The 17,913-nt window shown below is 27.3% G+C and overlaps 1 protein-coding gene across 1 annotated transcript; it reads left to right on the forward strand.

The window, feature by feature from the left end:
* Positions 1–13,923: 13,923 nt before the first annotated feature.
* LOC145847370 (uncharacterized) lies at positions 13,924–16,641 on the forward strand. Its single transcript, XM_082953584.1, has 3 exons — positions 13,924–14,081; positions 14,570–14,884; positions 15,017–16,641. The coding sequence occupies exons 1-3, from the start codon at positions 14,028–14,030 to the stop codon at positions 16,265–16,267; spliced, it is 1,620 nt and encodes a 539-aa protein (XP_082809710.1). The 5' UTR covers positions 13,924–14,027; the 3' UTR covers positions 16,268–16,641.
* Positions 16,642–17,913: the final 1,272 nt, after the last annotated feature.

The following is a 17,913-nucleotide window of genomic DNA, read 5'->3' on the forward strand; positions in this document are numbered from 1 at the left end:
AGAAGTACTAAAACACGAAATGGATTACATAAACTGAAATTTGTTTTTGAATTTGTTTTTGTTAACCAAGTAAACTCTACTAGAATTAAAAAACCAATTAGAAAACTGTTGTGATTATTGGTTTGGAAGCATCGTTTAAAATTCGAAAGGAGTTTTACTTAAAAACGCTTTGAAACAAGAGTTTCATGCACTAATCGACAAGTAATAACGTTCTACATCAATTCCAATGCTAACAAATCGTGTTGCTCGTCTACACGTAGTTACTATACTAGTTTATTTTATTATTCTAAACAATTGTGTTAGAAAAATCTCAAAATTTGTACCTACGTTGTATATACACTGCATATATTGTAAAAACTGGTACAAACTAAACATTATAATAGAAAGTTATGATAAAGCATTAGATTGTATTAGTTTAAGAACTTAAAAGTTATTTTTTTAGGTAAAAACTAAAATCTATTAAAAAACAAGTAAAAAATAAAACTATGTAAACAGCTTTTACTTAAGAATAAAAAGTATCATTTTTAGAAGACTATTTAAAATACTATTTAAACAGTATTGAAAGCTTTTAGATCATTGTTAAATATACACAGCGTCCTATTTTCTTAGTAAATACTTTAATTTATGCTAGTAAATGTACAATACTTAAACAGTTTTTACTATTGAAATAGTTAGTGTAGTAGTATAGAAAATAATACCGAAGTCTTTTATCATACATTTAGTTTACAGTATAAACTTTAATTTTTTTAGTCATAAGCAAACAAAGCGTAATTCACTTTGTGATGACTATTTTTAAAAGTAAGACAAAAGTTTTGTTTCACCATATTTTTAGTTCAGGATATTTTTTTCTTTATGTTCCTTAATAAAGTTTAAGTTATTTGTAGTGGTTAAGAAATGTCAAAATTACTCTAATTAAGTAAACTCTTGAAGAACAATTTAAAAACTAATTGACTGTTTTGATAACTGGATTTAATGATAGTAACGCAAAAAATCAAGTTAAAAATATCAAACATTAAAAAAAATTAAAACTTAAGTTAACTAATTTTATAGTTTTCAAGTACTCCAACGTTTTAAATGTAACAAGTTTTGAAATTTTAAATAGCTATTTTGTAATGCATTCACAATACATTATTGATAATAAATAGTTTCATGAGTATCAAAATAAAACTGAACGGCCTATTATTAAATAAGAAATTTGCTAATTGCAAGTAACTTGTAATTAAGTATAAAATGTATAACACAGACTATCTGATTAGCTCGAAAAAATGAATAAACCCTAAGAGAACATTTCTCACTTTGTTTTAGATAAAGCGTGAATTATTTACTGTTATCAAAAAAAAAACATTAACACCTAAAAAGTCAGTAGTATCACTATTTAATTTAACTGTTTTATCCATATTTGTATTTTTGTTTTTTGTTTTATTTATTACATATTGATGTAAGTAGAATACTTTTACTTTAGTCTTGTAAAGTACTTAATTATTAATAAGCAGTTTTTTAAGCCTAGAAAGTAGTATTGTCATAATATTATTATCTTATAAGATAAGCTAACGATACACGACAAAAAAAATGTTACACTGTAGTCGTTGTAGTAAATAGCTTGTTTTTGAATTTTTATAAATTTTCTAAGCGGCATACATTTAAAAGTGCTAAAACCCAGCTTAAAACAGTATAATTAAATTATTAACAAAAACAATACTTTCAATAGTCGAAACTTGAACTTTTTATTTGAACTATCAGTTTTGAATACTCAAAGTAACTTAAAACTACAATAAACTATCCATATTACAAACAATCGTACAGTTTTTTTTTCTTAAAAAATTACTTCTTAAACTATTTTTTTGTACTTTACTAATTTTACTTAAAGAATCAAGCTAGCTTTTTACGGCTAACTACAGTACATTTTATTTGAATATATATTTATCTGTCATACCAAAACTATTACTACCAACTAATACTTTTAAGTTTTAAGTTTGACGTTTGAAAATATCAATTAACTATAAAAAGTTTATTTTTTTTAAAACGAACTTAGAGATTAATTTTATATAATCTAAAGTTTTTGTATGTGAACCCTTAAAACTTTATAACTTTCTAATGTAAGAAAACTAAATTTGGTTTAACAATTAATTAAATAAATAATTTAAACTTATTAAAAATAATAATAGTTTATGCTAAATCGTTTTAAGTAGTAACGTTTTACTTTTTAGTTTTAGTTGAATATACACAACAACTTTAATACATACTTTAAAAATATTTATAACAATATTACTTAACTATCAAAAAGATTAAATATATAACATATCAACTAAACAAATATTTTTAAAGTGTACAAACTATAGTTTTTTTGTTTGACAAAAATCAATATCATTAACTTTATAGAAAAAGAAATCAAGCAAACTGCATAATCTTTAATTAAAAAATAAATAGAAATAAAGTTCATGCAAATTACGAAAATAACTTAAAACACACATAAAACTTACTTATACAACATCAATAAGGGTGTTAAAAAAAACAATAAATAAAAATTAAGCTTTTAAAGAACGCTAACTATTGAAAGTTAACAAGCTCTATAAGTCTAAACACAAACGTAAATAAAAGCTAAGTAAAATCAATTTTATAAAGTTTTTATAACAGTTTTTAAGTTTGAGTTTTTACGAAAGTAAGGTCAAAATTTAGCTTCATCATAAACATTGACCTGCCCTAGGTTTTCAAGTACTCTAGGCGGAAGTATAATTTCTATACTATTAAAATTTACATCAAAATGTACAACAAAAGTGTTTTGTACGTTTTGGTATAAAGTAGATAATACATATCTAAAAACGTCTACAAAATCTATTAAAATGCTAAAGCAGTTTTAAAATTGAGTTTTTATAAATAAAAGTTTGTAATGGAAACTGTCATAAACTTTGTACAAACCATTTTTTTATATTAGAATCATTTTTTGTTAAAACATAAGTTTGAAACACACTGTTAAATAACAAAAGAAAAATAGATAAGAAAAACAAAGTATTATGTAGTTGAAAAAACGAACGTTTTGGGATGTAAGCTACAGAAAAATTGCTTTTATTCCCATTAAGGGGTGAAGAAATAAAAAATAAAATAAAAATTGGAATATCACTAGAAATATAAAAAGCACTTATTTTATTTTTATTTGATTGGTTGTTAAAATTTGGTCATCTCTACAAACATTTTTAAATTTCTTTTTAAAAAAATAATGGCAAAGTACATTTGTCATCAAACTTGTTATCAAAGGAAAAAGATATAAAATAAGTAAAAAAAGAAAACTTTGAACACCATTCGGAACACTATAAATGTTTCCATATTTGATATATAAAGTCTGAAATCATCCACTAATATAGGTATTAATAAAATCAAAAATCCAATTAAAAATATGACTGAAACAATTATTTTTAAAACTTTTAAACTATGGATTTTCTATTTTAAACTATACTTTACTGCACAAAAACGATCGATTGGCATTAGTAGCATAGTGTAGTGTGATACAAAAAAGTCTAAAAATGAAAACGACCCCAAGACTTTTTTAAAAAAGGACTTTGAATTATTTTTATATTTGTGTGAAAACGATTTTTTAACAAACATATCATCGCTTATACTAAAACAGTTTTATCTGAGCTCTTTAAATTAAAGTTATGATATGCTTAATTTAGAAACAAACTAAAAAATGCATAAATTATAACTAAACAAAACATCAAGTTTGAAAAACAAAGAAAACCTTCGAATATATTAAAAGAGGTTTTAGACAAATGATTAATTCTTAATATAACAAACAGTACAATTAAACTGACAATACATTCAACAAAGGCTAGGAGTACGAAAGTTATCGAAATCGTCTTGAGTTCTGTGTCACATCTGTTTTATAATAAAAAAGTTTTACTTTTATATGTAAGTAGCTGCTAATAAAATTAATTTTTAATACTTTAGTTTATTTCTTTTGTAAATGTTTTCTAAGGCAAGTGATTCTTTTTTTCTTTTTTTTTTAAATAAGTATAAATTAATATATTTACTTTACTATAAAGCTTATAGAGTAGAAGTTAAACACGGGTCAGAAATTTATAAAAACTTTACTTTTGTATATATTAGAAGTAGCTTATTAATATTAGTTTTATTTGAAAGTTAAAAAGTGTTTGTTCCAATAGTTTTAGTTGACTGCAACTACACTACATCATTGCTTAATTCGTTAAAAAACAGTTCTTTATTACGACTAGTTTTAAACAAAATTAGAGTACAAACAAGTTTATTAATTAAAGATATAACGTTTTTAGTTTTACATAAACAAATAATTTAGAAATGTGTCTAACAAAAAGTTGCTCAAACTAACTTGTTCAAACTATAAGTGTCGTCCGGAATTGTCTTATTTTTCAAGAGAAATATACCCCAGTCTAAACAAATATACTTAAACTGTTTATATTCTATAACCTTAAATCTTTTGACTTATTCTAAACTTTCAATTAGTAAATGTGTTAAATACTCGTCCCTAACGCCTACTTCTTCTAAATTGTTTTTAAAATTAAAGAAAAATTTCGAGTTACATTATTTAAACTACTTATTTTAAACTACTTATTTAAACTACTTAAAGTTCTGTTTTATTCAAAATTAATAAGTTTCATAGCTTAGTTTTACAAACATTTTTATAATTTTCGGTCTCACAAAAATGGCTATAAACTGTTTTTGTAAAGCTAGAGTAATCAAATGTTTTTTGATCACATTCAAACTTTACAGACTTTGAGCAATTTAGTTTATTTAAATCTTTAAAAAACGTATCAAACTAAACTTTTCCGCCGTGTATTGTCTACTTTGGTAGGCATTTAGTTTTATTTTCTCGCATTTTTTGTCGAACTTTGACAACGTGCCAAAATTTATTTTTATATAAAATGGGTTGGCATCTACGGAAGAGCAGAATAAACCAAGAAAAATTAATATTACCTTCATATTTTTTGCTTCATAAAAAAATACTGGCTTTTTATACACTTAATTTCTTGTTATGCTCTTGTTTTTTAGCTAACTCAGACTGCAGTGTTTTTGATTCACAAACTTTTTAATATCAAAAATCATCGTTTTTTTTTTAAACTTCTATCTTTTTTGTTGACTCAAACTGTTACTGCAGCGTTTTATTTTTTGAAAAGTTTTTTTTACAAAATAAAAAGAAAAAACATGAAAATTTATTTAAAACAAAAGTTATTGAATAAATTTTGAATAAATTGTTGCTTATTGTGAAAGATTAAAGCAAACGACTTTTATTGATACTACTCTTATTCTAACATTTTATTATAGTTATATAAGCTAAATAAGCGAAAAACATAACTACAGCCTGCTCTTTAAATACATTTCTTTTATTTCTATTGAGTTTCAAAATATTACAAAATGTTTTTATTTATAGGCTAAAGTAAAGTAGTTTTATGAACTTCATTTTCTTTAGAAAAGTTAAAATATCTGAACTGTTTTGTCATAGTTTAATTTTTTTTTATTTTGATTTTAGAACTTTTGTTTTTGTAGTTTTTGATGTAGTTTAATATAAAAAAAGTTATTACTTTTACTTAAATAAAACTAACAAAAACATTAAAAGAGTTATATATCTAACATAACTTTAGTTTATTAGATTACTATAAAAGAATAACTATTAAGTCTTACTTAATTCAAATAACATAACTTAAAAGTTTAGTTAAAGTACTAGCAAATATTTTAAAAAATGTTTTATAAGTATTTAAGTATTACTAACTTTTTATTTAATTTAGTGCAAATAGCTTTATTTTCAACTAAATAAAATAACATAATTTATTTAGCAGCTTAAACATAAATAAAACTTTCTGGTAGTTAATTTTCGCATTTTCTTTTTTTGTGTAGTTTTTAAAATCATTTAAAACAAAGTTCTAGTAATTTCTCATATGTCTTATTTTGATCCATTTTTGTAATGTAAGTTTAGCAGGTTAGCTGAATAGTTGATTTTAAAACTTTAAACTGACCAAAGAACTCAATCTACGACCCACTTTTAGAAAATTAAGTTCACTATCAGTTTTCCTGCACACTTATGTTAAAAATATCAAAATTTATAAACTAACATGCTGTTTAAAAAAATATCTTAATTTTTATTTTAAAATGACTTTTTTTAAAGACGTCAAGACTTTTTGTGTTAAAACGTTTGTTTTAGACCATATGTTTTACTATTATAAAGTATGTTATATATATATATACAAATGTATAAAAGTGTTTTTATACGAAGGCAGAAAAAAGATTTGTTTTTTAATTAACAAGTTTTACACGTATTTTAATTTTTTTAAATAAAAATAAGGTGACTATAAAAAAAACAGTTCAAGATGTGCAAACTTTTTCAGCTTTGTGTTATTTTGTGATGACTAGTGATGACCGTTATATTAATATAACATCAAACGTATTTTTAAATTGTATGTATTATCCATTAAATTTTATGTAAACTGAAATAAGAGATAGGCACATCGAGAAAAATTGTATATACAATTTAAAATTACACTCTAGTATAGAATTAATCACAACTGTTACCATAATAAGTTTTAAAACTATAACTACTTTTTTTTAAACTTATTTTATTTGATAGATAAAGTGAATTTAAACTTTTCAGTGTGACAATTTAACTTTATTCTAATCAATCCCAGCAATATTGGAATACTTCGCTTCTGAGTTTTGACACTAAAACGCAATAATGATTTATTCATATAAATAACGAATAACAATAACGAAAATATAATGTGAAAACCATTAAGTATAAGTAGGATAAAAAGGTATTTTTCAATATATATTAAGGAAGTAGAATTATTTATTGTTTGAGGCTGTTTAATGTTTCCCCTCCTTTTTAAATTCTTCTCTTACTTTTTTTATTAAGTTTGCTCTGTATTTTCTCATAAATTCCACAAAGTACCCATCCTCATGACTAAATTTCCAGCACCTATCGTACCATAAATCGTTATTAACTTTAAAAATAAAGTCAGGTTCAAAATTGTTACACATCGATGCTAAATAGTTTCTGTACTCATTCGCTCTTTTCATGTAGGCAATGATAAGGTCTTGAGAGTCCGATGGAAGCGTATGTTCGTCTTTGTAATCAGTTGCGTTTGCAAGACTGAACACGCATGCGATCAATAGACACAAAACTACTTTCATTTTCACAGCTTGTTGTGTTCTAAAATTCTCTGCAAAATTGTTATTTCAATAAAAAGTATAAAAAATTGTTTTATAGAAAATTGAGAAGAAAATTAACATTAAATCATTAATGTTGTTTTTTTTTTCAACAGTTTGATAGACTGTAAAACAGTTAAAAAATACGTTTTTCAGACTAAACGCAAAAATACAAAACAAAATTCAAAAAAGAAAACTAAGTTAAAAAATCTTGGTATTTGAATTTTTGTAGTTAGCTAAGCAGTTTATATACTTTATGTTCTTTTTGCACAAAAAAAGTAAACGAATTTAACATAAGTGACATTCAAAAGATATGTATTTTTTCTAAGATTATCTTATTGCACATTTGTATCAAAAACACGACAACTACCTTCAAACATTGTTTTATTAAACTGATTTGTATCACAAAAATGACAGCATATTAACAAAATTGTTTAATTGTCTTAAAAATACATACTGTCTTAACTTTCATTGTTTGTTAGATTAGGTTTTTTTTAGCTTCCTTTCCAGTATTAAACTTTTTAATTTCCACAACTGTTATTACTTTTTTTAAGTTTTAAGATCTTAATAGTTACTAAAGTTAATCAAAAACTTTCGAGTTATACAAAAAAAATCAGCGTTTTAAATAGAAAAACTTAAAAGTAAGGTAAAAAAAGCACTTAAATTAATATGTAACTAAATAAAAACATGCAAACTACAAGTCTTTTAGTACTTACAACCAATTTAAGTACAAGTACCTATTTATTCAAAAAAAAACAGATATAACTTACAAAGTTTAAAACTAAATTTTTATTTAAGCTGCTTTAAAATTTTGTCAAACTATTGTTTGTTTATGAGTATAAAAACATTAATTAAATAATGATATTTCCATAAAAAACATATATAGCCGAAACTTTATAAGATACTTCTTATTATAACAGTTTATATCAAAGATAAAAAATTACATACACAAAAATATGAGAATGAGAAGCACTTAAATTGATTTATATCTTTTAAAAAGCTCATTTATTCCTCATAATTTTTCTTAAGTACACTAAAGTAAGTTAATTTTAATATTTTAAAATTTGTTTAGATTAGTTACACCTCTGCGATTATTTATAATTAAACGCTTTAGAAAATCAGTCATACTAGTTAGTAAAATTTGAACTTGAGTATTTTATACCAAAATAACAGTCAATAGTTGTTTAAGATTTATAAACTTAAATACAATCTTGACATTCATTTTACTGTATTTTTTGATTGAAATGGGAAATTAAAATCTTTAGATCTTTAATTTTTATATTTAATACAACATTTAATTAATAAATGTTTACCATGTGTATAAGTTTCAAAAAGATTTAATCCACAACTTTTTTGTGAAACATTATTAGAAAATCAAACAAGTATGTTTGAATTAGATAAAAGATTCAAAAAAGTTTGGTAAAACTTTAGCTTCTTATAAGGCTTATAATAATAAAAAATGTAAATAATCTTATTTGTTAGTTGGTTTATTTTTAAATAAAAATCTAATTTAACTCACTATTTGAAATCTAATTTTAAACACTTAGCTTAGCATAAAGGAGTAATAAATAAATCTTATTTTCTATTACACTTTATACTTTAAAAACTTTTAGGAATGCAATTTAAGTACTTTGAATTTTTAATAAACTTACATACTTTATAACTTTTTTTTGTTTTACGAATTAACAAAGTTAAAAATAAATAAGTTGTTGAAATTTTTACCCACTTGATAACTTTTTTAACCGCTAGTTGAAGCAAAGAATAACATATTTTATAATTCTACTTAACAATTTTTTTTTTACAGAAGTTTGAATTAATTATCAATCTATTAAAATATTTTGTAGTTGAAAAACATTAGCAATCATTGTGTAAAAGTTCGTTAGCTATTAAAAAAATGAAATATACAAAAAAAACTTTAACATAAAAAAATAAAGTATTACAATAAGTTTTATAAAGTTTATAGATTTGAAAACCACAACTTAGACAGTTAAATTCATTCACTAGAAACAATAAATAACTTTTTGAAGACAGACAATGTTTTAAATCAGTTAAAATTTACAAACCTACTTATTTCATCTTTAAAACAGGTTTGGTAAAAAGCTAAAATACATTTAAAATACTTTTTGATCAAAAAACTGCCTAATTTCAATGTGTGTTTTTTTATCATTAAATTTAAGCTTCTAAAACTTAACAATGTATGTAAAAACGATTAATATGTGTAAGTTATGTATATTTCAAGTAAAAAAATTATCTACAACTAGTTGTTATGTTCTAGAAAATATGAAGCATCAAAACAGTTCTAACAAGTATTGATGTGTACGACTCGATAACCGAAAGGTTTCTTCGTACACCAGATCCTTAGACTAAACTTTATGAGCGCTTTTATTATCGTTCAATAAACAATATATATGTCCAGTTAGAGATATTTTTTTAACAAAACACTAGAAATAAAACATTTAATACCTTTTGTGTATTTTCGATTATGTTTATGCAAACTACAAAAGTTTCTTTTTTGGTAGCAAACTGTTTTTTTTTACTACGACCTGCACTATAAACTGAGTTAAAATAATTCTTATAACGTTTCTTTTAAGTACGCTGAAGTTGGTATTGATAACCAAATGACAAAAAAATATTGTTTTATACTACTATGTATAGTTTATTTTTCGTTTACAATTAGATCTAAGTTTTTATTACACTAAACTACTTCAATGTTTGCTTATTGTTAATAACTTTTTTTTTCCAAAACATCATTCAATTAAGTTTTTTCAACACAGTGAAAATAAATCAACTTCAATATTTTAATGAAGGTAAACTAATATTCTTACTAATTTAATTTAATAAAGTAGTTATCAGTTTTAATGTTAGTGGCTTTTCATATCTTACAAGAAGAGTTTTAGTTACTTTTATCCAAGTTTTATTGAAAATACAGATTTTTTACAAGTTTATATTTCAATTAGTTTATAATTGGTTTGTTAAAATACTATACGACTTCAAGGTATATTGTTTATGTACAAAAACTTGTAGATTAACTTTTGGTGAACATTGAACATTTAATTTCACATACACAAAAACTTGTTTTCTTTTTTAACTTTTAATTTTATTTAAGTCATCATTTAAGACCCTTAAATTGTTTAAATAATAACTGCAAGTAAACTACTTTTATCAAATAAAAATATAGTATATTTTTGTAGACCTTAAAACTTTTGTTTAAACATAGTAAAACAATAGTTTATTTTTATTGTCAAAAAAAATTTCTTTCCCTAAATAAACCATTTCCACTTACACGACAGATCATTTCAAGGTCTGGATCTAGTCTTTCTAGTACGAATGTGCATTGAAATAGGCGCTTAATGTATTAAAAACTTGCATTATCACCCTCTGAATTTAACATGCTTTAATTAGCACGCGTTCACGTACAAAGCATGCTTTTTAAAATCACGTGCATTTGAAATTCTTTTAAGTGCTATTGATTAGTTTTGTATAATTAAAAAAAAACACTTTTAAGGTGTTTTTTTTTGAAAAAACTTTCTAATTTTTTTTTAATAATTCAAATAGCTTTGTTTTTTTTAAACAAAAAAAAGTTTGTAATATGCTTTTATTAAAGTACTTTTTCTAGATTGTATAACTTTAAACCTTTATAAATTTTTAAGAAGAACACACAAATTGTATAAATTAAACTATGTTTTATTGAGCTAAAATATAACTTAATATATAGTTTTCAACAAGTTTTCTTTACCACAGCAATACGTATAAAACATTACTAAAATTTTATAATTAGATTAATAAATTTCTTATTGTCCACATGAAAAAATTTATAATACTAAGAAGTTTTGTTTCAAAAAACTTTTAAGAGCATCATAATGTCATAAAAAAGTAAGTATTTTTTTAAACTCTACTTACCTTACCTTATATCTTATCATACTGTTCTTTTTGTTTTAAAATACAATGATGATAAACTACTGTGTTATCAATTATTTAATGTAAGTTGTTTATAGTTTTATATACTTTAGCTGAGTTTTACTTTGAATTGTTATAAATAAGTTAAATTATGTCGTAAATTTAATTTTAGACTTACGTTGTACAATAAAAAGTATCTAAAATGTAATACTACTTTAACAAAAACACACAACAAAGTGTTTGAAATAGATTTCTTTTATTTAATGTAGTATTTTGTTAAAAAGTGTTTCATACTATGGTGACGCGTAAAGTTTATTTATTTAAACTGCTTTAATATTGATACACTTACACACTAAACGTTTTTTTAGTGAGAAAAAAATAGTTCAAGCATCAGAAAAGCTTAACAGACACAAAATGCATGAATTTATTTTATATCAAATTAAGGACTTTTCGAGAAAAAAGTTTGATTTTTTCAAAAAAATTACTGTTTAACCTTAATTAATCAACCCTTCTTCAAGCAATTAACGACTATTCAGCTGTGGTACATAAAAAAACAATTTTTTAACCTTTTTTACTAAATTATTAACGTTTTTTTTAAACAAAACAATCCAGTATCACGTTTATGACAACTTAAAAACGATTTTAACGTTTTTTCAGTTAAAAAAAAATATTTCAAAGTGATTAACTTTTAAAATAATGAAACAGGAATCATAACAATGCTCGGGGAGAAAAAGTTAAATTTATTGTTTGTCAATCTGATATTACCGACTAAAACTCAGGCACAAGTAACCATCTGTTATTTTTAACTGTAAAAGTTGTTTTTAAAAAAATTTTTGAACTGGTCAAAAAGTAACTATAAGGGCCTATGTAGAATCAAACTGAATTATTTTGATTTGAAATTTAATTACTCTTCAATTTTAATTAATGTATTTAAGGTATCTTTTTTTCCTTGTGTTGTTTTTAATAGTACGACTTTTAGACACTCTGTAAACTTGTAAAACATATTTTTTTTTCTTAATTCTGACGTACTTATCTACAATAATATAACATTATTTCCTGAATAATAAATGTATGTATTTTATCAAATAAGATTGTTTTAAAAAGCGTTATACTATTTTTCATAACATAAAACAGACAATAGTCTTTTAATGAAATTTAGGGTTTGAAAACTAGTGCACCTAAAATGTACTTATTTAATTTTAAATTACTGTTTTAATCCGGATAGAAAAAAATATATAAGTAAATATAATATTGTTAATTGTTATTTTCATTGCAATTAATTAAATATAAATATTGTTGTAACTTATTAAACGAACAAAGAAACCTAAAGTATAGCAAAATATACATTTTAAAGTTTATCTTTTCTTTAAAATCACGTACATTTTTACTCACAGCTACCTAGATGAGATAGAGAGACCAAATTAACTTTAATAAGTTTTATTGTTTTTAGCAATAAAAGAGATTATAGATATGAATAACTGTTTACTAATAAAGCTTATTACATATACTAGAATTTAACACGTTTCACATGACTTTATTTTGTTTTAAGTCTAAGTTCATAACAAAGTAAAATAGATAAAGTTTAAACGTTGTCCTTTATAGTTAACTTTTGATAAAAATAGTTATATTGTGAACTATAAACAAATATTAAATAAAAATTACAATCAAGTATAAGTTATTACTATTGCTCAGCTACTTAAGTGTACATTTATAACAGTTTAACTTTTTAAGTACTAAGACACTTTAAAACTAAAGTTAAGATTTTATGTTGAAAACTTATTTTGTTTAAATTAAGTATTTTTAGCTAGAAATGCTCAAAAAGTGAAAACTCAGAAATCAGCTCGTTATTTAAATATTTTTCTTCTCACGCTCGCGTTCAGGAGCAGGCAAGTTCCGGCGAAGAAACACAAACGCCTCCCCAATTCCGCCCAAAAGCTCGTCTTTCGCAACGTCAGCGCAATTTTCTACGTGGCTTCAGCACATTCCTGTTCAAAGTCCGTATTTCACGCACCAGTGGTTTTGCTCTCAAGTTTGATGAAGTCACTGCGGCCGCTTTTAAAAGGTGACGTAAATGCATGCATGCATCGGGATTGAAGTGGCTTAATTTCATTGAGTGCGTGGGAACTGTGTTAATTTTAGACATTTTATTCGTGATACAAAAGTAAGTTAAACGTTACACTTTTTTTTTCAAAACGTTTAGCTAATCTAAAATTTTGTTCTCGAACCAATTTATTTCACAATTTTAACAATATGACATCAAGTTAACTTTTTTTTAATTTTTATTAATCGAACGTTTAAAGTTTTAGTTATACAAGTCGTTTTACTATTCCTTATAGTTTTAAATTTTTGTACAACATTTTAACTTAAGAACAAAGCTTTGAAAAAGTACAAAGTTCAAAAGTATAAGAAAAAAAAAACAGTCACGTTACAACATAAACAACACACAGCATAAAACTATTTCCATTTTTATTTTACAAGGTCCTTAAATGCTCCTTTAACAACTTATCACTCCTTTAATAAATAATTTAACGCTTTTAAAAGTTTCACTTTGAAATGAAACACGGTAGCTGAATTTTCTTCAGTTAAAAATAAACTTCTTATCGTATTCTCCTTGTTGCAAGCAGACAAGCCTCGCAACAGAGCAGACAAAACATTCGAATTTTTTCTCAACACAATTTGCTTCGAGCAAGCTTTCACGGCATGCGCGCAATCACGCTTTCAGCACGCACAGCGCACAAGCAGCGCACGCTCAACGAACGCGCGCTCCTGATTGGCTCAAACTCCATTCCGCCCATCGCTCTCTCATGCTCTGATATTACCGGCTGTGGCTCAACAGAAAAATTCATACCGTTCGAGCAGAGCAGCAGTGAACATCTATTAGAAAAAAAGAGTTCAGCTTTGTTTTCTTGTTTGAAACTTCTAGTGGAAGCAAGTAATTTTTTGATTGAACATTTTTTACTGTCATGCGTTCAATTCCGAGCTCACCCGTCAACAATTGTGCAGAAGATTTTTACGAGGTTTGTTTGTTTGTTTTGTTTAAGAAATGTTGCTTGTTAGGTATTTTAGTTTAAACTGGTTTTCACAATTTCGCTGTTAAGTTTTTTTGTAACTTTTAAACAATGTTTTTGAGGCTACTTTATTAAATTATATTATTGAACTATTGTTTACAAACTCATGTATGTTCTTAAAACTTTAGCTAATGAAAACTTTATAAAAATACTTTTTTGTTGTTTTAAATATGCTACTTTTTAGATTTGTTTGTTAAAAAAGTTTCAATTCAAAAATAAAAACATAAAAAACTTAATACAAAAGTACGACTTTTTGTTACATAATCAAATATATGCGACCCAACCCTGCGCAGCATGCGTCGCGCGCAAACAAAACTGTGCCTCGCGCGTGACCAGCTCATGCTTCAACAAACTCGCTTCCCATTGGCTCGCAACGGTGGGTCACGCTTCAACAACCTTTCTCTCTCGTTTTTCTAACTCTCTCGTTTTTTCTTCAGAACACAACGACGACAACCACTCAGAGCTACTTCGACTTCAACACCTCCCCGCAAACAATGACCTCCACCACCCACGCCATCAGGAACGTGTCCTCGCCGAACCTGTACCGCGACCAGGAGAAGGAGGCGGCCGAGACGCTCGTGTCGCTGTCCAGCCAGTCGTGCGGCAACATAAGCGAGACTTTCAGGAGAGCCAAGCAGTCGAGCGTCAACTTGCCGCCCAGGCTGAGGTTCAAGGCGGCCGGCAAGGAAAAGAGGATGCGGCAGGAGCAGAGGGAGAGCGAGAGGGGATCCAACACTGCGGATGTGGCTAACGTAAGTTTTTTTATTAATTAATACAACAAGCGTAAACAAAAAAATGCTAAGAAAATTTTGTTAAGTTTAACACTATAGAAATCAAATATCAGAGTTTTTATAAAAAAAAATAAATAAAATTTCTTTTAACAGATGACACCTCCCCAGACCCCGCCTTCCAACGAACAACCTTCCCAGCACCCCAAGCTGCACAACATGGAAACCGTCTCCAACACCACCCCGCGTCACCACGGCGACGACCGCCAGTGGGCGCCTAGCGAAGCGAAGCGAGCAAGGCACGACAGTGGCTACGACGGCGGCCAGAACTCGCGGGAGGCGTGGCTGAGAGCTGCGACCAATCAGCAGCGGCCGAAGCCAGTGAAGAGCTACATGCACGTCGGGCCCTCCTCGCCAGAGTCGAACCACGAGTCCGAGGCCGACGAGCCGATCCACTTCACAGCCAAGCCGTACCCGCCTCAGCAAAAGCAAAAAGCCCCTAAAAAGATACCTCAGGCCCCGGTCATGCAGCAGATGAACGTTCCGACCATCCAGCAGCCGTCCGAGATCCAACAGTCTCAAATACAGCCTGTGGTTTTACCAAACGGCAGCCAGTCGCAGTTCCAGCCCATCCAGCAGCACTCCAACATCCAGGCAATGCCGGTCATTATCATGGGCAGCGCGCAGGCGATCCAGCAAGCGGGAAGCGCGGTTCTATTGATGGTGAACCCCCAGAATCAGAACCAGCCGCAGGTCATCTTCCACCCGGCGGCGCAGGTGCAGGTGATCCAACCCCAGCAGCAGCGGGAGCAGTTGGTGACGGAGCACAAGACGAGGAAGAAGGTGAACGACCCGAACAGGAGGAGGATACACGCGTGTACGTACAAGGGCTGCGACAAGACCTACTTCAAGTCTTCCCACTTGAAAGCGCACCTGCGCGTGCACACCGGCGAGAAGCCGTTCGAGTGCAACTGGGAGGGCTGCGGCAAGCGCTTTGCCAGGAGCGACGAGCTGTCGCGGCACAGGAGGACGCACACCGGGGAGAAGAAGTTCGCGTGCCCGATGTGCGAGAGGAGGTTCATGAGGAGCGATCACCTGACGAAGCACATGAAGAGGCACAAGGGCAACAGGAAGTTGCCCAACTGGCAGCGCGAGGTGCAGCTGATGAGCGCCCGCATGAAGGGGGAAGCCCCGCAAACGCAACAAAACCAGCCCCAGCCTCAGACCAACTACTTCAACCGCAACCTGATGATGAAGAACCCGGTGAAGATCGCGCCGAAGCCGGAGCAGGCGCAGCCAGGCCAGACCCCAATCATGCCGAAGCCTGCTTCAGGGGGCCAGCCGCAGGTGCAGTACGTCCAAGCACCCCAGTACGCCACTTACGCAATACAGCGGTCTAATAACTAAAAAAATGATTTTTTTTTCAGTTAAAAGTGTTGACCAAAATTTTTTGACCTCGAATTTTCTACTTTTCTTCTCAAGTGCAATACAAGCACACAGCACTTTCTAAAAAAATTTTTATTAAATATTTTTGATCTGTAGAGGATATCAAAAAATGTTCTTTTACATGTAATTTACAGCTTACTAACTCTATATCAATCAGACGTTCTAAAGTTTTACGTGTTGTTGTTTAATTTTTATGTTTGTGTTTTTTTTTCTCGGGCCCAATCACTGGTTTTTAACCAAATTTTCTTGCTTGTCAATTTTGGTTTTGACTGACTTTTTATATTTTTTACTGTTTCGTGTTTTAACTGTCGTAAAATGCTATTAAAAATTGTTATAAAATAAAAACAGTGTTCTATATTCTTCAATAGTAAATTATCAGTATAAAAACAGTTGAATTTATTAATGATAGAAAATATATGAATATTTGTAAGCTAAAAGTAATGTTTAAATGTATGAAGGTAAAAAAGTCAAAGTATAAGTTTTTACTAAGATAAATTGTAAACTAGAAAAGTTAAAGTAGTTTTGGCAATGACTTTGTAGCATTTTTAATTTTTTAGCTGTGTTAAACATAAAATTTCATTAAGAAGTACATGCTTCAACATTTTCATGTTATTAGTAACATTTTTGTCAACTTGATAAACAAAAGTATTCTATAAATAAGTTTTATAGGTTTGTTTATTAACCATAACACTCTATTCTAGGATAACACAGACATTACTCAAATATTATTAAAGACATTAGACAGAAAAATAAAGTCGTTTAAAAGTATATTTGAAAAATAAATAATAGTAATAAATTATTAATAGAATAACTACTAGGCAGCAATATTTACCAGTGTCTCTGTTGACCACATTTAAAAAAAAATTAAACTAATAATACATAAAAAAAAAGTTGTTAACAAATTATTTTTAGAAAATTAAATGATAGTTTAAATAAGCTTGATAATCTAAAGATGTTTTATAGAAACGTGTTAATATTTTGCTAAATAAAGGTGTTTTTATAGCTGAACAGATTGACTTTATTCTTTAATAATAATTAGGTTTGATATACTTTTATATTTTTATTCAGATTCATTTAAAGTTAAACGTTCAAGTTAAATAACAACTTAATCCAGTCAAATAGGCTTTATAGTGTTTTTACTTATTAATTGCAACAGTTTAGGTTCTATACGTTTGACTTTTTTTTGCTGTATTGTAAGTACTTAGACCATACTATATTCCTAGTTTTTAAATTTCTAATTATGTTTATGGAGTTTAAACCCTTAAAAACTATTAATTTTTTGTAACAAACTACAAAAACAAGTGGTAAGGTTTCTATCGCCAAATTGAAAAAAATAAGCATAATACTTTAATTTAGTTAGTATTTATTACATGATTCAGAGTTGTAAATAACAAAAAATTTTTTAAGAATTTCAATACTATCATAAAATACAAGTTAATAAAACTTTAAATACCTTTTATTAAAACTGTTATGTAACGCAGAACAAATTTAAATAAAGTTTAAGCATTACATGCTTTTAAGATAAGATTACATACTTCATTGTTAATTTTATGCAATTTAACTTTGGTTCTTAGTCATTTCCTTGATAATAAGCTACAAAGTAGTGT

The sequence above is a fragment of the Thalia democratica genome, chromosome 1 (assembly GCF_965202585.1).
Source record: "Thalia democratica chromosome 1, ktThaDemo2.hap1.1, whole genome shotgun sequence".
NCBI lineage: Eukaryota > Metazoa > Chordata > Thaliacea > Salpida > Salpidae > Thalia > Thalia democratica.